The sequence below is a fragment of the Carassius carassius genome, chromosome 39 (genome assembly GCF_963082965.1).
Source record: "Carassius carassius chromosome 39, fCarCar2.1, whole genome shotgun sequence".
Lineage (NCBI taxonomy): Eukaryota > Metazoa > Chordata > Actinopteri > Cypriniformes > Cyprinidae > Carassius > Carassius carassius.
In genome coordinates this window covers 28,165,876-28,189,521 of record NC_081793.1, presented here as the reverse complement: position 1 = coordinate 28,189,521, position 23,646 = coordinate 28,165,876, and the positions used below count along the sequence as shown (strand labels likewise).

Genomic DNA, 23,646 nt, shown 5'->3' with positions numbered 1-23,646 from the left:
ATATTGTGCAAAATGTAAAACAATATATAAAATATTTTAATATCTGTTAAAGTGTAATTTATTTCTGTGATGCTCCACTGTATTTTCAGCATCATTCCTCCAGTCTTCAGTGTCACATGATCTTCAGAAATCATGAAAATATGATGATTTATTATCGATGTTAAAAACAGTTTTTGTCGCTTCATGTTTTCAGGATTCTTTTATGAATAAAAAGTTCAAAATAACAACATTTATACAAAATATAAATCATTTGTAACAATAAACTATACCGTTCAAAAGCTTGGGGTCAGTCCTTTTTTTCCTTCTTTTTTTTGAAAGAAATTAAAATGTTTATTCAGCATTGAAAAAAGTGATAGTGAAGATTTCCTTTTTGGATAAATGCTGTTCATTTGAACGTTTTCTTCATCAAAGAATCCTGAAAAATAAAATGTATCATGCTTTCCACATAAATATGAAGCAGCAAAAGCTGTTTCCAACCTTGATAATAAATCAGCATATTAGAATGATTTCTGAAGATCTCTGAAGACTGGAGTAATGAGGCTGCAAATTCAGCTTTGCATTAGAAGAATAAATTACATTTTAAAATATACTGGCATAGAAAATGGTTATTTTAAACTATAATATTTTTTTCCAAATATATGCAGCCTTCATAAGCAAAAGAGACCTCTCTATATATTTATAATTAAACAAACCATTTATTAAAAATGAAAAGCAGCTGTCCAGCAAAGCAAGTGAACTCCCTTGTGTTGAGAGTGAAGAGCTGATGTATTTTTATCGTGGCGCTGTGGGAATGAGCTTCAAGTCTAATTTAAGATGCTGTTTCTCGGACACAGACGTGTGGAAATGAGCAGAATCTGTGTGGATTCGGTTATAATCAGTGTGATATGACAGAGGATCTTCTCACTAGAGGATCTTATGTGGTTTCTTCGGCTCCCTGGTGCTTCCAGATCAGGATCCTGAAGAAACAGAGCGTTTAGAGCAGCAGGAATCAGATTATACAGTATATATAAATAGATTTATAGACAGGCTTGAACAACACACACACACACACACACACACACACACTGACGAGCTGTTCCTCAACACACTGTGAGTCTGTTTGTGCTTGAAAATCTGTTTTAGATTTATTAAAATAGATTCCTATACTACTAATGATGATGCATATGCATTGAGGTATTGATTAATATTTGCTTTGCAGTGTGTAAAGCTGTTATTTGATCACAAGTCTCAGTCATGCATATAATTACACTTTATTAATTGTAACTTGAGGAACAGGAAGATTAACAGGATGTTCATAGAGACATAAAGATAGTAATTGCTCGTTGATGCATACATGAGGATGTTAAGTTGAAAATCAAGTTTCAGTTAACTATAATAACCCTGGTTTTGCACAAATAATTTTCTTTAAAATGATGATCCGCTATCATTCAGACCTGAAAACTCACTAAATAGTGATCTTAATATCGGTCAACAATCATCAGCAATACTTATTTTAGTTTTAATTAAATAACTGTCCTGTCGTTTGTGGTTATATGAGGAAGAGAAAGAAATGAGATAGTGACCTCATCAGTAAAAGACTGTGATGTCATCACAAAGAGCCTGAATCAGATTTATTACATCTCAGAAAGTCATTAGGGTCAAGACTGTAGTGCACATGCTGTTTTACTCCTACTGGACATCCTCCGCTTTTTAATAAGCCATTCCCTGTAAGTCATTATTCATGATTGTGTTCAGTGCAGTTTGTGCATTATTATTTACAATGGCATGTTTATGCATGACAATACTGTGCATATTTTCTCATCTTTCACATGCAATGTTAAAATCACATTTAAAAATTAAAATGTAGCAGATTTGTTAGCTAAGTTGAATCATCCCCATAAGCACTGGTTATGCTCATGCATTAAATAGTTATAAAATATGCAACTTATGAGTGTATGCATTTGTATTTTAAGTGATAAAGCAACATCTAATTAAAAAATGTGTGTTACAATACAATGAAAACGTACCTTCGTGTTGTTCATGTGACTTTCTTTTCTTCCATTGGACATGACATTTTGCAGAATGTCTGAATTCAATGTGTACAGAGAGCTTTCAAATAATAAATAGAATAGCATAATAAAGCAGCATTAAAGTTAATGTCATACAACACATTTCATATTCAAACTTGTTGTGATTGGTGACGAGATGCATGAGAACCAAAGGTGCCTGTGAATGACTTTCTCTTCCTTACACGAATCTAACAGCACAAGACTCTTACTATTGACCGCTGTCTTGTTGTGAGTAATTCTTGGGAGGTCTACGAGAACAAGAGCCGCTCAGTTCTTCTCCTCTGTGTCCGAGCAGCGGCGGAGGGCCGATAATGCCCCGTCTGATGGCTAACGGTGGGAACGGACGCTACCAGACTCCTCCAGCCTCTGAGCTTCAGAGACTCCTGTGGGTCAAACCCGGAGCCAGCGGCCATCTGGACGAGGTCAGGCCTGGAATATACATCGGAGACATGTAAGAAAACTCCAGAGACAGATCCAACCAATCCTGTTCCCCCAAATCTTAAAGAATCCAGTTCTGTAGATCCATTGGGGAATTTTGTAACACTTTACAGTGAGGTTCATTAGTTCGCATGAATAAACACCGAACCATACATTTATTACAGAATATATATTAATCTTAGTTCATGTTAATTTCAACCTTATGCATTATTGAAATCAAAAGTTGTGAATTAACATGAACAATAAACAACTGTTTTTTCATTAACTAACATTAACAAAGATGCTGAAATAAATGTATTGTTTATTGTTTGTTCATATTAGTTAATATGTTAATTCATGCAACCTTACTGTAAAGGAATTTTTAATTAGAATTTTAGACAGATCCTCATGTTTTATTTTAGTTTTGAACACCCTTTCTATGCTGTAAAAGCTATTTTTTAAAAGTTGTGAATAAAACACAATTTGAGTATTTTTTTTTTACAAGAAAATACCATTTCAGTCTTTCTACTTCAAATGTTCACATTTAACTTCTCTGTAATTATTTTCTGGGTAAAAATAGCTTCTACACTTTTTTTTCTCTCTCTTTCAAGATTAAACCTTAAAACATTTGGATGTTATTATTTGTTTTTCAGTGAGAATTAATCATATCGACCACTTAAAAATATTTAATTTTTACAAATTGTAAATTTGGTGCATAAATGTATTTTTCTATTAACTTATTTTCTTCTGACAAAATACTATTCATTTTTAAAAGAATTTGTGTTGTTTTCCAGTAAAAATATCTAAACATTCTTAAATCAAGAAATCAAGAAAATAAATATTTTTTTCTTTTGCTCAAGAGAAAAATAACTCTCAGAGTAAGAAAAATTAATATAATTTTGTTTTCATTTTAAGCAAAAACTCACTTAATTTGATGATACATTAAAACTTTAAATCTTATGTCATCACGCTTCTCAAGTAAATGTATCTTGATTTACACATGTTTAGATATTTATAGAAAACAATAAAAAAATAGTGATTCCTTCAAATTTTTTAAAATCTTGCTGCTTTTTTATAGATTTTTGTGCCTTACAAAATTGGTACGCTCTCTGTTTTTTGTTATAAATGTGTAAAAAATAGTTTTTTGCTAAATAAGGAGTGTGTGTGTTGTGACTGCTTGTGATTCAGGTACGCAGCGAAGGACAAACACTTGCTGCAGTCTCTGAACATCACATTCGTGCTGAACGCAGCTCACGGCAAGTTCAGTGTCAACACAGGAGCCAGTTTCTACAGAGACACTAAGATCAGCTATCACGGGGTCGAGGCCTTCGACATGCCCTCCTTTGACTTGAGCCCTTTCTTCTACTCCGCAGCCAAGTTTATTAAGACTGCCACTAGCACCCCTGGAGGTGAGGAGAGGAAGCACATCCTCCGCTCTAATGCTGAATTCAATTAGATTTATCAGGAAGAAATTGTGTCAGTTTTTAGGACAATTTCTTTTTTTTGCATCATGATACTATTTTCATTTTGTGATATTATTTGTCATTTGATTCTTATGCGCAGTGCAGGGTTTTACTTGAATAAAACCGTAAAAAGCATTAGTTGCTTACAAGAATTATTAACTTTGTTCAAATTAATTGTAAAAAAAAACACTAAAATAAAAATTTATAAATACTATATAGACATCCTTAATCAAAAAATCGAATAAAAATGACAAAACACTAACATAATTACTAATTACTAACTAAAATGAAAATAAATAAATACAATTAAAAAATTATAACATTCATTAAAATTATAATAGTAACTTAATAACTGACACAGTGGTGATTTCTTAACAGTCTTTTTAATAATAATAATCGAATAATTTAGTTTTCTTTTTTTGTTGTTAATGGGAATTTGAATTAGAAAAATATTTAATATTTAATATTAATATTTAAATTTATCCTACAAATATTTTCTTAATACAAAATATAGCCCTTTTCTTTATTTAAGCTCTAATACTTTAATTTTTAAAAAATTGCATGTTTTGTATCTGTAGATATTCATCTGTTGTTTCCTAGGTAAGGTGCTTGTGCACTGTGCGATGGGTCTGAGTCGCTCCTCAACGCTGGTTTTAGCGTATCTGATGATTCATGAGGGCATGACTCTGGTGGAAGCCATTAAAGCCGTCTCACAACACAGGAATATCTGCCCAAATTCCGGCTTCATGGAACAGCTGAGAGAACTGGACAAGACCCTGCACTGCCACGGCACTGGCCTCTAACACTTTCACTCATCACAAATACAGCAACAGAAATGCATGATTCAGAATCTGCCTTATACTTATATAATGGAATTACATGATTTGATACAGGATTTAATTTCTCAATTAAAATGTATCTTCTATATTTATATTAATCAGAGTCACAAGGAAGTAACAGATTCACAGTTTAACACTGCAGTGCTTTCAGAACAACAAACAGGAGGGAAGGGGTTAAAAATGAGAAGGATTCAAGAGGCCAGTCCAAAATTAAAGTCATTTCAGAGGCGTATAAAGTTATTACATTTCTAAAGATTATGAAGAGCGCACATGATAAGACCAAGAATGTGCCTTAAATAAACAGAATTCATAAAAAAATATTATATACATTTCAGTTATTTAAAAATATATACATATATTAAAATATATGTATCAAAATACATTTAATATATTATTAATATATTTATTATATTAAAATATAGAATATATGTAATTGTGACAAAGTTCAGAGTATTTCACAAAAATATATTATATTTCATTTATTTAATACCTATACATATATTAAAATATAGTAAAATACATTTTTATAATTACGAGATTAAAATGTAAAATATCAAGAAATCAAACTTCTTAAGAGTCCAGAGAATTTCTAAAATATTATAACAAATATGAAATTGATTTTTTTATAAAATAAATAGAAACAAACATTTTATAAATTAAAAGAACAAAACTGACAAAAAAGAGAAGGCTTTAGCGACAAACATGCATTCAAACCCCCCCCCCCCCCCAAAAAACATACCAAATGTCTTTATGTGCATCGATCCAAACAATTCATTTTTGGTAAAATTAAGAAAAAATAATTTAAAATGTAAACCATCCGTAGCTGATTGAACTTGAATTCAAAGATCATCTCAGCTGTCTGTCTGTGTTTCATCTGTACTGACCAACACACAGACATGTCATCACATTCACACACAAACTATATGTATCAAAATATAACAAAATACATTTAATATATTATTAAACGTGGACGACAGACCTGGCAGAAAAGCAAAAATCTCAGCATGTTCTCATTGTACATCAAGCTCTTTGATTTCCTATCTTTGACCTTTTGACCCTCCTGCTAAAGAAGCTTTGGCCCTCTGGCGCTCATAATGAAGTCTGGCACGACATCGAAGTATACTTAATATAAACTTAGAAAAGTATATTTGGCTATACTTGTACTCAATCTTTTGATATACTTAAAAGTACTAATTGAATCTACTGGGCTTGTAGTTGTGTTCACTATATTGATTGAGGAGCCTATTAAAAACTTTTTTACATACTCTCTTATAAACTTCTATGAAGTCAGCTTTGGGGTGAATAGTAAATAAAACAGAAAATGAAAACTCGCAAGTAATTGACTTTAACTGATGGCCTGTGGATGATTTTATCAGCTGTTTGGACTCTCTTTCTGACGGCACCCATTCACTGCAGAGCATCCATTGATGAGACACTGATGCAATGCTAGATTTCTACAAACCTGATGAAGAAACAAACTCATCTACAGCTTTAATGACCTGGGTGATTATTGGAAAAGTCTTGGATTTGAGAAAGCCTAATTTCAAAAGTGTAATTTCTAAACCTAGAAAAGAATATGCATAGTTGATTGAATATGCAAGTAGAAATTGTGAGTAAAACTATTTTTAAAAACCCTTATCCTGTAAATCACAGACAGAAAGTCATGCAAATTCACTGGTTGAAAAGAATGGGATCCCTTCTACATTTACTAATATGTATAGAAATATTAGATATTTTGTTTGGCAGAACTAGTTAACATGGGAATTGTTTTGTTGTTGTTGTGGACAATGGAGGACCTTGTAATCAAAAAGGTTGAGAACCACTGATCTAAAGTCCTCTGCTTGAATGAATTTCTTTACAAAGCTACATTTTTAAATGCAAAATCATTTAAATGAATGAGATGGATAAATATATTGAAGGAGAAGGAACATGAAGTGCCCTTTACTCTTGCTCCTCCTTCAGCAGTGTTTAATTTGCTTGAATGAAATCGGCTGATGAAAGTCCAAGACTGAGCAAAACTGGAATCTTGACGATCAAGAAGCTTAAATATAAGTTTTAAGTTTGTGCCACTTAACTATTCCAAATTATAACACACACACACACAAACACACACACACACACACACACACACACACACACACACACACACACACGGACACCAGGGTTACTACAGTTAACTAAAACCAGGGAAAGAAAATATGACTTTAGAAAAAAGAAAAAAAAAAGAAAAACACACATTACATAATGTTAATTATTTTGTCAAGGCTGCCATAGCAACATTTAAAATTTAGTTTAACTTGTAGTAAAAAAAAATAATAATAATAATATGTATATATATATATACGTGTGTGTGTGTGTGTGTATATATATTTTTTTAAACGATATAGATATATTTAAAAATAAATATATAACATGAAAAAACACAGAAAAATTAATAAAATTTTGACTAAAATGCAAATAGAAAATGCCAAATAAAATTACTTAAAAAATGATGTTGGTGCTAAAGTAAAAACTTGTACAACTTTGTAACAATTAAAATCTTTTTATTAAAGTGATCAGTTGAACGATCCTGTTCCAGAAGTGGAAAAAGAGGAAAAATAAATTCCCACATCAGATACAACTTATGCATATTTAAAGATTGTGCGTTTAAGATATAATTTGGTATTTCAAAGTAACAATACTGACCTGAAAGACATCGACTTGCTAGGCAAAAAAACCTATGATATAATGATATAATATCGTATTATTTTGAGAAATATAAATGCACTTAATTAAAACGATATAATAGATCTTTAATAGATTAAATATAGAAATGTTTATGCATTGTGTCATAAAAACAGATTGATGAACAACTGTTCTTCAACACAAAATCAGCGGAGTGTATATATATATATGGTCGTCGCGATCCTGATAAAAGCTGTCTTAACAGGAAACACAATTCAAAGGCACACAAGTAAAAAAAAAAAATGAGATGGTAAGTTTCTGCATTGGGAAATATGTGAGAGTTAATGGAAATCGGGTTTCTCAGGGAAGGTGCAGCCGACTCGCCGGATGATGACATTAGCGGCGTAGTGTCCTGCACGGATACACTCCTCCAACGGCTTCTCCCGAACCAACTCTGACAGGAATCCTGCAGACACACAGACAAATATATAGAGCTCATCATGTACAGGCTCTGTTCTAAAACCTAGTGAGCTGTCTTGATATCTACTGTTCTCCCTACATAGGCAGCATCCTAATCCTAAACCTCCTGTTTGAGTCTATGGCAGCCCACAGAACTGTATGGCAAAAAGTTGTGAAATTTGGCACACGGCTAGAGAACAGTCAGAACATTAAACAGCAAATTTGGAGTCTCTATCTCAAAGCCTCTAGCGCCACCTACTGTCCAAAGTTAAACTTACATTGATGCGAATAACTTTTGAATCGCAAGCGCTAGAAACGAATGACATAATTTTTCTCCTGGATTTCACAATTGTTGCGAAAATCAAAATAGATTATCTTGGCGCCAAAAAATTATGAAATTCAAGATTAGTTAAACCATTCTCAAATAACGCGCAAACGAATTTGACGAAGAGCTTGCTAAAGTGGACATGAGGCTATATCTCTGCAACGCTTTAACATATTCTGCCCAAACTTGGTGTGTGTTATAATAACCATGACCTGAGTGTACCTGCAGAGTTTCAGCACAGTGCCACCTAGTGGTCTGGAGATATGAAAAATGGCTCTTTGTGCTTATAACGTCTGAACGGTTTGGCCCAAAATCACAAGACTGGTCTCTTTAGATTCAGAGTTGAACAATACCCAATTTTTCCATGTTGATAATTTTAAATTTTGGTTGTAAAATGCTATATTTTACAAATCACATTGGTGTGTTGTGTCAAAACTGTGTTTGTGTCATCAGCAGCATGCCCTGAAGGTACTCAAAAAGTTTGTATTAGTCTTCCTCTACTTAAAGCACTTATTATAAATGCATATACATACTCTACATATATTATATACACTAAAATGAAAACGTGAACCAAAGCATTTTCACTCAGATATTTGCAAATAATTACAGACAAATGGCGAGTAATGCATTGAATGAAACATGACATTTTTAAGTAGAAAGACTAAATAGGAATTACTTGTAAAACATACTCTAATGATCTATTTGCAACTGAAAAAGCAAATACAGTGTACTGTTAGCATAATATTAAAGAGTGCACTGTTAATAAATACTGAATTAATAACTCAATTCTAGAAAAATTTGCTAAAATGAACCGACCAATCATTTACCTCCCACAAAAGCATCACCAGCACCGTTAGTGTCGACAATGTCGTTCTGGTCGATGTCTAAAACAGGAAACATTTTCACTTTATCACCTGAAAGAAGACAAGCAGACAAATGTTAAGAAAACAACTTCTCAGATGATCTGAACCCATCCAGATGTTGATTGCTGGACATACCCACAGTGGCCACAGTGTCTTCTCTGCCCTGAGTGAAGACCACCATCCTCTGCCTGTTCCTATTGACTTTGGGCAGAGACTGAACCCTCCTGGTGATCTCAGCGATGTCTTCTGTCTGCAGGAACACGAGCACCAGAGCCAGATGTTGAGATGGCTTCTTTTGTGTTCAGTGTGCATAACGAAAAAAGGCATTGCAGTATTTTTCACTCACCTCAAAGCCCTGTTCTTTTGCAAATGTAGCAGCTTCCTGTAAAAGAAACATCATCTCTGCTGATGAAAAGATAGAGGAACTAAATCCAATCACACTCTACTTTGATTGGCTGTGAATCCTGTTTGTTTCTGGTAAATAGCAAATAGATACCTACATATTCTTTCTAATCGAATCACGTCAACTGATACTTTATGAGAGCTTTATTTTGTAGACACTGTGCTGATCCTTTCCTTTCACCCTCACCGTCTCGTTCCCGAAGATGATGTCAACGTACGGCATGACCTTCATCAGCGGCTCTTTGAAGAACTGGCTGATGAAGGGCGCCGAAAGGTTCAGGCCGAAGATCTTGTTGTTATCCGACGCGTGTTTGGCCACTTTGAGGATGGACTCCGGAGACACGGTCAGGAAAAAGCCCTGCAGGACGGACATCAGGATTCAGAGTGACATCAGCTTCAGATAAATCTCTCCGTTCTGCCATCTGTGCATTCAAACACACGTGAAGCACTTACTGCAATGTAGTAAACTCTCGCTTTCTCCACCAGACTCCAGTTCCTATCGACATCCAGATGTTTCTCTTTATTATAGCAGTTTGCTGCTGCCAGGTTTGCAACCAGAGACCTGCAAACACGTGATAATAGTCAAACATTGCTCCTGATGAATCCATGTGTGTGAGGGCCTGAAAAATCACGGTTTCAATCAGAACGGACTGGATTGTCATAAACAGCATAATTCAGTATAAAATATGAACTCTGAAGGAAAACTGCATTCATGCACTGATAAATCCTACATGCATGCAATAGAGATGCAACTATATTGGTGATGTTATTGGAATCAGTTGTTTTAGTTTTTTAATTGGATCAATGGACCTTAGTTGGTAATGAAATCTTAAAGGAGTATTACGCAGTTTCCATAGTTGCAGTTACATTGTTACAATGCTTCATTTCAGCAAAATCAGTTTACAGTATCAGACATATTTTTAATTGTCTGTAATAAAATGCAATGACTATATAAGAGAATCCCTGTGTATTAAGTACATTATAATGTCTTTATATCATGTTTAGTATGAATTGTGCAATAAAATTAAATTAATCCTAAAGTATTATGTTCAAAGATTTATTCATTTATTTTTAATAAATTAATTTTATTAATCAAGGATGCATTAAAATAATCAAAAGTGACGGTAAAGACATTTATAATGTTACAAAAGATTTCTACAAAAAAATAGAAATTTCTGTTCTTCTGTAAATGCTGAAAAATAAAGTGCATCACAGTTTCCACAAAAATATTGTTCAGCACAACTGTTTTCAACATTGATAATAATTAGAAATGTTTCTTGAGCAGTAAATCATCATATTTTCATGATTTCTGAAGATCATGTGACACTGAAGACTGGAGCAATGATGCTGAAAATACAGCTGTGAATCACAGAAATAAATTACACTTTAACAGAGATTCACATAGAAAACATTTATTTTAAATTATAATAATATTTCACATTTTTACAATATTTTAGATCAAATAAACACAGCCTCGTTTTATGTCTGACCTGCTTTCTCCAGTAATGCAGGCCGCACAGGTTCCTGTCGGTTCTTGACTCTGTTCATAATAATGAGCATCAACACGAGCTTCAGCCGCTTTCTGCTTCAGAATCTCTCCGAAGTGATCCGAGCCAATACAGCCGAAGAACGTGGCCACCTTCTGCGGCTCCTGGATCATCCACTGAGAGACAGCAGATGTCAAACATACATCATTACACTGGTATAAATTAATGCTCAAAAACAGCCTTCCCATAATTCCCTAATAGACATTTTGTATACGGTGCAGAATAACGTGTGTGTGGGTTCCAGACATACCTGAGCGATTTTGACCGAGTTCTGTGTGGATCCACCGGCGTGATATTCGACTTTACTCTTCTGCACAATCTCATCAAACCTGCAGCGACAACAAACATCACAATATATGATTATTCACATAAATTATTAATCATTCCAAACGTTTGACCAGCAGTATAACATTCACAAAGATTTTGATGGAGATTTTAAAAATAAGACTGTAATGTGTGATGATGGCACTCACAGAGCTTTATGTTTCTCCTCCGCCAGAATCTGATCATTGGGCTTCAAGCCATATCTGTGCACACAATCAATCAGTTAGTTGAGGATGTGTGGATGTGTCGTTTTAACCGCAATCACAGGAACCCACAGCAGTTACACACAACACTCACTTATCAAGAAAATCCTTATCCACCACGGCAGAGATGTCCAGCAGCGGATTCCCCATCCCGAACAGAGCATTCTGACTGCAAACACAAGACAGATATATAACAATAACGCACTGATATTTATAATAAACTTTGAATAAAGCACTTTGAATTACCTTTGCATATGAAACATACGATAAAAATAAACGTGCACTGCCAGTGCCTATAAATGAAAATTCTTCTTTCTCGCCATCAAGCCCTTGTTCATTACATTTACAGTATATTTATGCATTTTTCAGACACATTTATCCAAAGCAACTTACATTGCATTCAAGGTATATATTTTATTAGTTCTTTCCCTTGGATTTAAATCCATGACCCTGGTGTTGCTAGCGCCATGATTTGCTGAAGGTTTTCTAGTCCGCTTCACTCTTCATAGCTCTGAATGGACTCACAAGTCTAATATTGGTCTCACAAATGTCCATTATACACATCAAACCCGCGGTGTATCACGTTAACTCTACAGGTCATGCATTAGAGGTCAACAACCAAAAAACTGTTTACAGACATTCTGGATTTGAATTAACATTGTGAAGAATTCATACACTTTGATAATGAATCGTGAACACAAAGTGTGTGGTTAATGGGTTTAAATGGAATGTGTTTACAGCAGAACACATGCTAAAGTGCTGACTCAACTCCTTACACACACACACACACACACACACACACACACAGGGCTGTGGTTGAGCAATACTCCGTGCACATACAACTTGCACTGCAACAAATTGATCAGTGAATGCACATATGCAACATGCATTCTGGAATATAATGCATGCATTACTGTGACGTGTGTGAACACGCTTGTCTAAATCAATCTGATAAAGACAAACACATGAGTCTGCATGGAGGAGGAACAGAAATTGTCCTTCCAGTTATATCATTTTTAAAATCTACCAACTGCCCTGCTAATAAATTTAATAATAATAAAAAATAAGTGTTTATTCACATAAAGCCATGCGCATATACAGTCGTGGCCAAAAGTTTTGAGAATTACATAAATATTAGTTTTTAAAAAGTTTGCTGCTAAACTGCTTTTAGATCTTTGTTTCAGTTGTTTCTGTGATGTACTGAAATATAATTACAAGCACTTCATACGTTTCAAAGGCTTTTATCGACAATTACATGACATTTCTGCAAAGAGTCAGTATTTGCAGTGTTGGCCCTTCTTTTTCAGGACCTCTGCAATTCGACTGGGCATGCTCTCAATCAACTTCTGGACCAAATCCTGACTGATAGCAACCCATTCTTTCATAATCACTTCTTGGAGTTTGTCAGAATTAGTGGGTTTTTGTTTGTCCACCCGCCTCTTGAGGATTGACCACAAGTTCTCAATGGGATTAAGATCTGGGGAGTTTCCAGGCCATGGACCCAAAATTTCAACATTCTGGTCCCCGAGCCACTTAGTTATCACTTGTGCCTTATGGCACGGTGCTCCATCGTGCTGGAAAATGTATTGTTCTTCACCAAACTGTTGTTGGATTGTTGGAAGAAGTTGCTGTTGGAGGGTGTTTTGGTACTATTCTTTATTCATGGCTGTGTTTTTGGGCAGAATTGTGAGTGAGCCCACTCCCTTGGATGAGAAGCAACCCCACACATGAATGGTGTCAGGATGATTTACTGTTGGCATGACACAGGACTGATGGTAGCGCTCACCTTTTCTTCTCTGGACAACCCTTTTTCCAGATGCCCCAAACAATCGGAAAGGGGCTTCATTGGAGAATATGACTTTGCCAAGTCTGCCAAGAATTTGCAAGTCTGCCATTCTAACCCAATCAGCCTGACATAATGATCTCCAGCCTTGTGCTCGTCAACATTCTCACCTGAGTTAACAAGACGATTACTGAAATGATCTCAGCAGGTCCTTTAATGACAGCAATGAAATGCAGTGGAAAGGTTTTTTTGGGATTAAGTTAATTTTCATGGCAAAGAAGGACTATGCAATTCATCTGATCACTCTTCATAACATTCTGGAGTATATGCAAATTGCTATTATAAAAACTTAAGCAGCAACTTTTCCAATTTCCAATATTTATGTAATTCTCAAAACTTTTGGCCACGACTGTAGATCTCATTTAATAACTATCATTAAATTGTGTACATAGTCATAATATTAGCCATATCTATTGAATCATAATTAAAACAACAACAAAAAAACAATTACGAGTCAGTTTTTTAAAAACATAATAACAGAAATTACATAATTACTGAAGAAATAGCAGCTGTTTAACTTTTCTGTCTGTGCATGTATATATATATATATATATATATATATATATATATACGATGTCACAAATGAGACAATAAAGCACGTTTCATCATAAAGACACACGATCCTTAAACCGGAAGCAGACAAGCACAGACACAGCCACTGGAATACACAGGTAATGTATTATTGAAGTCTCACCTGATTGTCGGCATGATTAGATCACACACACTTTGATTGTCTGTTTTAACAGAGATTCTGCTACACGCTGCGAGCGCGTGCGATTCGAGTCCCGCAACCCGGAAGCGGCTCCATACAGTTGGGTGATGATTGGTTATTACACATGCATTCAAGTAGAGCTCATGGATATATCCATCACTCTGGTTGGCTGACAAACCCACATGTGTTTTTAAGGTCTGAAATCTTATCATCATCATAACGTAGCGCGTTCGATACATGCATCCGATGGAATCCAGCATCAAAAGACAAAAATGATGCACGCGCGTGACAATGTGTCATATTCTCGCATGTACACTTTACAGCATGTAACCATCGCTCTAAAAACACCATGCATGCAATGTGTTGCATATATATGACGTTATGATATCAAATGCATATTTGCACTTTATATCATAAGACACATGCACAGGAATGGATGCGCTGTACATTAATAAGTCAGTCAAGAATGAATATTATTTATATATAGGCTACAGTAGTAGTCTTAAAGGTACAGTAGGAATAATAACCTTTAAAATAAGATAAATTATGTTTTTTGAGCAAGGAATATTTAAAAGTAGAGTAATGCAATACCTGTAGAATCTATCAATGTGTCAATGTAATAAGCATAATTAAATGGGTGAAATAGACCAGTTTTAATTGGATTTAATTAATATGCACATTTATTAGTCTTCTTTCCTGATTCTTTCACTGCAAAAAATAATAAAGTGGATAATTTAATACTTTTTAAAATATATACTTTATTTTTTAGTTATGAATTAAAACTTGTCCTTAAAAATGTAAGCCATTTTTAACTTCAACTGGGGATATTATACATCAAAAATATATCAAATTTATATAGAAAATTAAGAATTTTATAAAGGGTTAACTGGTAAAAACTGCAATGAAGGGACTTGAGTGTTAGTGACAACAAAAATAAAATGTAGAGCATTAATGTGAAATAAATGTCTTAATATGTAGAAGGCCAATTTAATTTGCATTACCTTTAAAGCATCATACATATAAAGTCCCACACATATATGACTGAGTTGATAATTAGTTCTTTTATTATGACAAGGCACATCAGGTCTTACAGGCAGACTTTAAAGATGAACACATTATTTACATCAAACCTGCTGCTCTCCTCAATGATAGAAAAGACAAAGAGACGATTCTCACTCAGATAAATATACTTGAGTGTGCTTTCTGTAGTAGTGTACGAGGACGGCAGTGCGTGTGTGTGTGTGTGTGTGTGTGGTTATATCATGCAAACAGACTGCTTTGGCACAGATTACAGGAAGCACCAGGTCGCAGGTTTGATTCTCTCTTCATTTCAGTACTTGTGTTAGTTTGCAGCGTCGTCCCTGAATGAAAATTTAATTTATATGCACAATGAACACTTTGCATATCAGAATCTGTGCTTGTGTTTTTGTTTGTGAAGACATTATATTAGTTTGTGCATGTGACATCTATTAATACATTCAAAGAGTGAAAACAAGGCTGTTGGTGTGTATATACTGTATATAAAGGACACTTTAAGAAATGAACGGCTTTAGAATGCAGAAAAAAGATAGATAGAAAGAAAGAAAATAAGACCTTTCTAAAATACCTTTTCCTCAAAAAATATCAACCTGGGATCAGTCAACACAAAATAAAACATTAGAAAAAAAAGTTGCATCCCTTCTTTTCCACTCATGGTCGTTCAAGAACAAGGTTTTGATTTGGAATAGTTGAGTCCAGATGTGAACGACACGTCTGCTTTGACATAGAGGACCTGGACTGTAATGCTTCCCCCAGTGCATGCTGGGATATCAGCGCTGGCTCCTCCCTCACTGGTACCAGGGCGTCTTGCGGACCCAGCGCAGGGTGAAGCCGGCATCCGTGCGGATCTTGATGGAGGCGGCCTCGGCTTCTCTCACAGTCTCCTTCACCGACTGCATCAGGTTCTGAGCGTTATGGACCAGCATCTCTGTGGCCTGCGGGAGAACCAGAGCACATTTAGAGCGCTTTCATCCACAAACAGGGTTCAGAGAGGAGTGGAGGCGAGATCTGACCTGCTCCGATTCCTCCTCGCTGATGTTGGTGCGTCCCAACATGGTGGCCTTCACCGTGGAGAGGATCTTCAGCTGTGTGCTGATGGTGGGAATCCGCTCACACACCTGCAGAAACACACAAACACATGAAAGTATCCCTTAATAGTCAATTTCACGAAAGGTTTCTTTGCATCCTCTGCACTGTCCCTCGTCCAAAAAGTTGATTCTAATCTGTTTTAGTCGGATCATTTTAACTATTGTAGCAGTGTTAACAGCGTTCTCAGTCATTTTTCTGTTCACTAAAAAGCACAAAACTAATACAAACAGATTGCATTTGAATGCATGCCTATGATTGGTGGGACGTATTGAATGGATGCATCTGCTTCACTGAACGAATCCTGGTTTTGAGACTGAACGAGGCGTCTGATTCTGAACAAACTGCATGTGAATGTGAGTCACTTTGGTGAATCAAAATCCCCCCCAACCCGCAAAATCTAGATGGTTTAACGTTTGAAAATGAAGTCATACATATCACTACTGTAAATTTACAGATGTACTGTTAAAACTGATATTCAATTTTTTTTTACATTTTGTAATTTTTCTTCATTTTTAAAAAATATTTTTTACAGTAAAATATTACAATATTTATTTTTGATTCAAATATTTTATATATATATATGTATATATATATATATAAATATAAAAATCAATGTAATATTTTATATATAACAACAATAATTTTTTTTAATATTAAAATAAAATGTTTTGATTGTTTTATATATATATATATATATATATATATATATATATATATAATTTTTTATATAGAACAATAACAATTTTATATTATTATTAATATTCATTTAACATTACAATTGTAAAATGACTGTATTCAATAGTCATATATAAAAAAATGAGCAAGATTTGATCAAAACGTTTTTTCTTTTTTTTTTTGCTGATGCGTTTAGAAGCCTGCATTCATTAATACCAGGACAACCATGCATTATACATCTTCTATATAATGCTAATGCACAATACTTTCTGTAAAGGTGATTTTACCTGCCTGTGTGATCATTTTCACCTTCTTTTACATAAAAATACTGCAATCACAATTTTGAATCAGAGAAATCAATAGTTATATCCCCCCAAATAATACTCAATTAAATCTCAGACCCTGAAACACATCATGCGTTCTTCTCACCTGCAGTAAGTTGGTTCGTATGCGTTTGTCTGTGCACTGTTTGGCGACCTCTTTGGCGAGGCGCGTGACCTCGTCCGAGGCTTTAGCGATGTCTTTGGCGCACTGGATGAGCGCCCTCTTATTCCCGGTGGCACCTTGGACCAGTCGAGACATCTCGGCCATCAGCAGAGCCATGCGCTTGGCCGCTCCGATGATGTCATTGCCCTGCAGGAAACCTGGTTTAGTATCAACACATGCGCCTCAAACTCACCCGAACCCAGGCTCCAGACTCACCTTGCTGGACCACTTGCGAGCCTCTTCGTGCAGCTGCCGGGCGGCCACCATCATGGGCTCGCTGACCATCTCTCCGGCCTGCTGCTCCGGGAACTCCTCGTCCTTCTCCTCCGGCGGCGGAGGTCTGGGAGGAGGCACCTCACCCTCCGGCAGAGGCGGTTTGGGAGGAGCGGCGGTGTCGCTGATCTGAACGAGAGCCGGGATCAGTGTTTAAAGTCATGCTGGTGCAGTTAATGTATGCAGCTGTGGTGAATCTGACCTGCAGCTGCTCCAGATCCGGAGGCGGAGGAGGGAAGTCCGGCTCCTGCGGCTGGAACGCCTCCTGGACCTTAGCCACGGCTCCCAGGATCTTATAACCCGAGTCCAGGAAGCCCCTCTGAAGGCCTGAGCAGGAATACAATGGGACAGGTTCAGCTGAGGCTGCGATCCAATTAATCCCAGAATATGACCGCTCCAACCATCTTTCCAAACTTCGAATGAGACTTATAGGTTTAACCATTCATAAAGATAATTAAGAAAGTCTTAAACATTGAGACATAATCTATTTTTACATTTATACTGTAAAAAAGAGATAATTTCCCCCCCCTAAATACCCCTTTTTTTTTTTTAATAGTGAAATGTAAAAAAACAGCTTTTTTTTAAAGTAGTTTTTTAATTAGTAGTAGTTATAATATTTTTATAGTTGGACAAAATCTTATATATTTATTTTTTATAAACCACATTTTTGCCAAATCGTGAAGACCTAGAAACTCACACTTCAGTGAAATATTACAATAGCAATGTTTCTTATTTTGTGTAATATTTGTAATATTAAGTTATTTACTACTACTACTAATAATGATAATAATAACAGATGATTTTATAGTCATATTTTTATATAAAATCACAAGTTTATTGCCAAATTATGAAGCCCTAAAAACATACATTAAACATTTTGTTAATAATAATAATAATAATAGTAATTTTTTGTTTGTTAGTTTTATTTTTTTATTTGTTAGTTTTAATAATAACAATTTTTACAATAACAATATAAACTAATTGCTAATATGCTAATATATAAATCACAAAATTATTGGATAAATTATGAATCCCTACAAACATATACAATCATGTAATCAAATTTTATTTAGAAATAATAATAATCATCATTATTATTGATCATTTTATAGTCATTTATAATAATAAATCACAACATTTTTGGTTAAATTTTATAACAAACAAGCATAGCAATGAAATATTACAATAGGGATAGTTATTATTTTGTTTAATATTTTTATCTAGTAGTAGTAGTAGTACTAAATAATAAGAATTGAATAAAAAAAAATTATAGTCATATTTATATTGTAAAGCCAAATAAAGTTGCATTTTAAATTGAAAACTATATTTTTAATCAGATAAAATCACAAGTAGATATTTTCCCTGTGACATGCAGATCTACTTTACTGATGCACGTCTATGTGATGATGGTGCTGGGTGCTGTGGGTGCTGTGGGTGCTTGTTATGCAGCTGTGTGTCTCACCCTGGTCCTGTATGTTCTGTGTCTCACCCTGGTCCTGTATGTTGTGTGTCTCACCTTGGTCCTGTATGTTGGCAGCCACGGCCTTGGCGTCCATGACCATCGGTGAGATGGTTCTGCTGAGCTCGTCTGATGCTGCTTTCACTGTCTCTCTGAACTTGGGATCCTCAGAGTTCTCCACTTCTCGCTTCGCCACCAGCATGATCCGATTGGCTCGCCGGGCGATGCTCGTTGCCCCGGCGACCAGCATCTGAGGCTGGTGATTGGCCATAGCTACCTGACACTTGTCCAGATCTTTCTTGATGGCTTCTTCTGATGCGTCCAGCAGAGACCTGGTGTCAATCGCTTCATCCACCAGACCTGAGAGAGTCGTATTGCTTCAGTTACAGTAGATGATTTATGCAAATGAAAACAATTTTTTTAACATTGTCCCCATTCAGACAGAACTACTCTGCAATTTTTATTGTATTTTTTTCCACATAATTGTTTTCAAATTTATGTTGATCTGTCAAATACTGTAAATAATTTTTTCATTGCTCCCTGCTAGTTTTCTGAATAAAATAACCATTTGTGGGTCAAGTACATAATAATTACAGACTATAACATAAATAAAAAATAAATAAAAATAAAAATAAAATGACAAATAAAACAATATAAAAATGTAATACATTAGATCCTTTCTGACATAAAAATATATGTACTAAAAGTGTAATTAAATTAAATTAAAACAATTCAATCAATTAAAAAAAAAAAGTAAAAAAAAAATCAAATAAAAATTTATAAAAATGAAATAAGTTAAAAAAAACATTAGATTGATCATTAGATACCATCTTGTCTGACATAAAAATATTTTTACAGAAAATTAAAAACTAAACAATATTAAATAAAAAAAATAGTTAAATAAAAAATAAAAATATAAACTACGCATGGAGAGATAGATATAATAAAATAAGATAAAATATTATAAAATTAAAATAAAATATAAATAAAAATTTAGTAAGTGAAAAATGCATCACATAGATCAATACAAAAAAAGTAAAATAAAATATAAAATGAAACAATATCAAATAAAAAAAATTACATGTAAAATAAATCAATAAAAATATAAACATCAGACAGAAGTTAGTCACCGGTCATTTTCTCGACATTGTCGATCCACTGGTTCTTCATGGTCTCGAAGTGTTCGTAAGCCGCCTGGTTTCCAGGATTCTTCAGGAGGATGCGAGCCGCAGAGATGACCTGATGAACAAACATGTGTAAAAATCCCCCTCATGTACAGTCAGTTTCCCTTCAGCCTCGGTCTGATGTGAACAGGGTTAGTGTCACCTGTGGGGTCAGGTCTCGGGCTGATTTGACGGCCGTCTGGATTCCCTCCACCGTGCCCTTGTTGGCCGCCCCGACCGCCGCCGCTTTCTCCGCCGTGGCTCCCAGTCGACCCGCGTGATTCTCAAAGTTAGCAGCCCGCTCTGCGAACACCTGATCACACACACATCATCCATCACACAGAGGAAGATGATTTATGCCAGCATTAGAGTGTGTGTGTGTGTGTGTGTGTGTGTGTGAGACGTGTGGCACCTCCTCTCTGTTGGGAGCGTCTGCTGGAGTCATCGCTGCCACTGCCAAGAGTTTGATCGGTGTGGTCGTGTCACTGAAGATATCAGACACCTCCTGAGTCATGGCTTCCTGCATCTTACCCTTCAGCTCCTGACACAAACACACACAAAACCCTCTGATGTGACAAACAGGACTCAAACATCACATCAGACATCACTCAAACATCAGAGTTTCTGAAAGAAGTCTCTTCTGTGCACCGAAGCTGCATTCATTTCATTAAAAATAAACCAACAGGAAAATTGTGAAATATTATTCTAATGTAAAACAGCATTTTTCTGTGTGAATCTCTGTTAGAGTGTAATTTATTTCTGTGATGTGAAGCTGTATTTTCAGCATCATTCCTCCAGTCTTCAGTGTCACATGGTCTTCAGAAATCGTTCAAATATGATGATTTACTGCTCAAGAAACATTTCTGATTATTATCAATGTTGAACACAGTTGATATTTTTGTGGAAACTGTGATGCATTTTATTTTTTAGGATTCACAGATGAACAGAAAGTTCAAAAGAACAGTGTTTATTTTAAATGACAATATAAATAAATATAAATAAATAAATGTTGATCACTTTAATGCATCCTTGCAGAAAAAAAGTATTAATTTCCCCAAACTTTTGAATGGTAATGTATAGAACTTTTGAAATATGACAAGATGCCATTTGTCTCGAGAGGAAGATTTACATTCACTCACCAGCAGATGGAGCTCTTTACTCAATCCTCGTGCATCTGTGATATATATATATATATATATATATATCACAGATGCACGAGGATTGATATATATATTGATAATAATCAGCATATATATATATATATATGCTTGCATGCATTTATCACATTAATTTGTTTAAAAAATAGTGATAGTTTTGTATTTGGCATGTACATAAATGGGACAATGATTGTAAATGATGGCAGTTATGTGCTAATGAGATCTTTGTGAGATGTGATCTGTGTTGTTTCTAGAGGTCTTTCCTCATTGTGAGTGTGACAGTAGCGTCTTACTTTGAGTGTGTCCTGCAGCTGATGAGCGATGGCGCGGGCCTGAGGACCGTCTCCCTCCCCGCGGGCCGCCAGTTCCGCTAACTGCCCCATCAGGTGCTCCACATCCTCACATTTACCCAGCATCCCCTGCCTCTGTGACGCCGGCAGAGCATTGGCCAGACGCCGGCCCTCAGCGACCAGCCCACGCAGGGCAGTCTGACCTACAAGCACACACACACAAACCCTAAAGCAAAGAAGATCTGTTTGGACAGAGTATGAAGAGAGAGCGGGAGGAGAGCCGCACCGACGCCGCTGTCGTCCAGCGAGGGGTTCTCCATCCATCTCTGCGCCTGCTCCATCTTTCCCTCCAGGTGAACGGCTGCTTTAGCTGGACGAGTGTTGGCCACCGCTTTACTGGTTTTAGACTGGAGATTCTGCAGAGACAAGGAGATCTGCTTCGCCAGCGCTCGAGCCTCAGGAGTGTCTCCCTTACCTCTGAACACACACACACACACAGAGAGAGACACACACAGAGACACACACAAAGACACACACAAACAGAGACACACACACACACACACACACACACACACAGAGAGTCAATTTTTTATATCGACTATGCATTCGACTATGTTTTTCAAATTGGTGTGTTTCACCGGGCCGCGAAGAAATATAGAGCTGAGTATCATCAGCATAACAGTGAAAGCTAACACCATGTTTCCTGATGAGATCTCCCAAGGGTAACATATTTAAACGGGAAGAGTAGCGGCCCTAGTACTGAGCCTTGAGGTACTCCATACTGCACTTGTGATTGATATGATACATCTTCATTCACTGCTACGAACTGATGGCGGTCATATAAGTACGATTTAAACCATGCTAATGCACTTCCATTAATGCCAACAAAGTGTTGTAGTCTATGCAAAAGAATGTTGTGGTCAACTGTGCCAAGCTGAAACAGAACAGATTGGTTTGCCAGGATTAGTGTCATCAAACCTTCAAAAGATGTTTTTTTGAGGCACTTATAAAAGTAAACTAGATTGAGCCCACGAGTTCGGTCACATCTGTGAACTAAGTGCAGAAACACACGCAGTAAACACACACAATGTGCAGAACTCCGAACAGCTGTTGCTTAGACACCATCAAAACAATGGAAACCAGAATTCCGAACGGAACATCCCGCTAACATTCCAAAAATCCCGGCCAAGAATCTCCCTAACGAAGCCCTACTCAAAGTGCAGATGTTGAGAGATACGTACGCTCTCTTGAGCTCGGAGAGTTTGGCGGTGAGCCCGGCGATCTCGCCCATGCTGCGCAGGATGTCCTCTCGCTCCTTGGGATCTTCGCAGAGATCCGCGATCTTCCTGGCTTCTCCCAGAAGAGCCCTGATGTTCTCCTCTCCCTCCGGACTGCCGTGAGGATCCGCCAGCCAGCTCTGACGATCACAAAACACGAGCAGCGCTCAGAATGCTGCTGAGACAGCTGTGTGATTGATCAGGACGAGGAAGCAGACTCACCTGAGCGCCGTCGATCCTCTTGGCGATGGCTTGTTTGGAGCCGGTCATGGCCTCCAGTTTACGTGCCGCATTTTCCACTTTCCCGGTCAGGACGTCCAGACCCTGAGACACCTGCTGCGCTTTCTGCATGGCCACCGGACTCGCTCCCTGACCCCTGCGCAGGACACACGCGTCAAACACAGTGAAAAACACACCTCGCATCCCAAATATGATCAAGCTTTCATACCCGCAAGCTTTTGGAATTCTGGATGAACGTCTGGTTTTGTGTCACTAATGTTATTCTGAATGTAATGTAATCAAATTGCTTTAAACATGCAGCATACAATTTAAATCGAATACAAATATTTTTATATTATTTTGACATACACACAAAAATATTTAAACATAGCTACTTTTATTATTATTTTT

At 36.1% G+C, this 23,646-nt stretch overlaps 3 protein-coding genes across 5 annotated transcripts in view; 1 reads left to right on the top strand and 2 right to left on the bottom strand.

Annotated features, from left to right (window-relative positions):
* The first annotated feature begins 776 nt into the window (after positions 1 to 776).
* Positions 777 to 4,859, top strand: LOC132121725 (dual specificity protein phosphatase 13-like). Of its 3 annotated transcripts, none has more exons than XM_059531451.1 (4): positions 777 to 1,000; positions 2,344 to 2,499; positions 3,654 to 3,874; positions 4,529 to 4,859. In XM_059531451.1, the coding sequence occupies exons 2-4, from the start codon at positions 2,360 to 2,362 to the stop codon at positions 4,729 to 4,731; spliced, it is 564 nt and encodes a 187-aa protein (XP_059387434.1). In that variant the 5' UTR covers positions 777 to 1,000; positions 2,344 to 2,359; the 3' UTR covers positions 4,732 to 4,859. The 3 variants fall into 3 exon arrangements, with proteins under 3 accessions (XP_059387434.1, XP_059387433.1, XP_059387435.1); XM_059531450.1 differs by having other exon boundaries at positions 778 to 1,089; XM_059531452.1 differs by lacking the exon at positions 777 to 1,000 and adding an exon at positions 1,688 to 1,706.
* A 2,430-nt stretch (positions 4,860 to 7,289) lies between these two features.
* On the bottom strand, positions 7,290 to 14,244 carry LOC132121724 (adenosine kinase-like). Its single transcript, XM_059531449.1, has 11 exons — positions 14,092 to 14,244; positions 11,649 to 11,723; positions 11,501 to 11,554; positions 11,278 to 11,356; positions 10,971 to 11,143; positions 9,934 to 10,042; positions 9,668 to 9,838; positions 9,425 to 9,460; positions 9,214 to 9,328; positions 9,043 to 9,129; positions 7,290 to 7,897 (listed from the first exon to the last, which is right to left on the bottom strand). The coding sequence occupies exons 1-11, from the start codon at positions 14,103 to 14,105 to the stop codon at positions 7,773 to 7,775; spliced, it is 1,038 nt and encodes a 345-aa protein (XP_059387432.1). The 5' UTR covers positions 14,106 to 14,244; the 3' UTR covers positions 7,290 to 7,772.
* Positions 14,245 to 15,660: 1,416 nt separating this feature from the next.
* The window catches only part of LOC132121723 (vinculin-like), a 32,193-nt gene continuing 24,207 nt past the window's right edge, over positions 15,661 to 23,646 (bottom strand). The window contains exons 9-21 of the mRNA XM_059531448.1: positions 23,239 to 23,392; positions 22,981 to 23,156; positions 22,026 to 22,216; positions 21,743 to 21,942; positions 20,705 to 20,833; positions 20,456 to 20,605; positions 20,260 to 20,368; positions 19,187 to 19,489; positions 17,873 to 17,997; positions 17,614 to 17,799; positions 17,341 to 17,544; positions 16,161 to 16,265; positions 15,661 to 16,082 (exon numbers count right to left, since the gene is read on the bottom strand). Of these exons, the coding sequence (XP_059387431.1) occupies positions 15,936 to 16,082; positions 16,161 to 16,265; positions 17,341 to 17,544; positions 17,614 to 17,799; positions 17,873 to 17,997; positions 19,187 to 19,489; positions 20,260 to 20,368; positions 20,456 to 20,605; positions 20,705 to 20,833; positions 21,743 to 21,942; positions 22,026 to 22,216; positions 22,981 to 23,156; positions 23,239 to 23,392 (2,179 nt within the window). The 3' untranslated portion in view covers positions 15,661 to 15,935. The remainder of the gene's footprint in view (positions 16,083 to 16,160; positions 16,266 to 17,340; positions 17,545 to 17,613; positions 17,800 to 17,872; positions 17,998 to 19,186; positions 19,490 to 20,259; positions 20,369 to 20,455; positions 20,606 to 20,704; positions 20,834 to 21,742; positions 21,943 to 22,025; positions 22,217 to 22,980; positions 23,157 to 23,238; positions 23,393 to 23,646) is intronic.

Bases quoted from the DNA above. Each gene is read 5' to 3' on its own strand.
- LOC132121725 (XM_059531451.1), top strand. From the start codon at position 2,360: ATGCCCCGTCTGATGGCTAACGGTGGGAACGGACGCTACCAGACTCCT. The intron at 2,500-3,653 runs GTAAGAAAACTC...CTTGTGATTCAG, and splicing joins GGAATATACATCGGAGACAT to GTACGCAGCGAAGGACAAAC. The intron at 3,875-4,528 runs GTGAGGAGAGGA...GTTGTTTCCTAG, and splicing joins TGCCACTAGCACCCCTGGAG to GTAAGGTGCTTGTGCACTGT.
- LOC132121724 (XM_059531449.1), bottom strand. The intron at 11,144-11,277 runs GTATGTCTGGAA...GCTGTCTCTCAG, and splicing joins ACTCGGTCAAAATCGCTCAG to TGGATGATCCAGGAGCCGCA. The intron at 10,043-10,970 runs GTCAGACATAAA...ACGTGTTTGCAG, and splicing joins TGCATTACTGGAGAAAGCAG to GTCTCTGGTTGCAAACCTGG.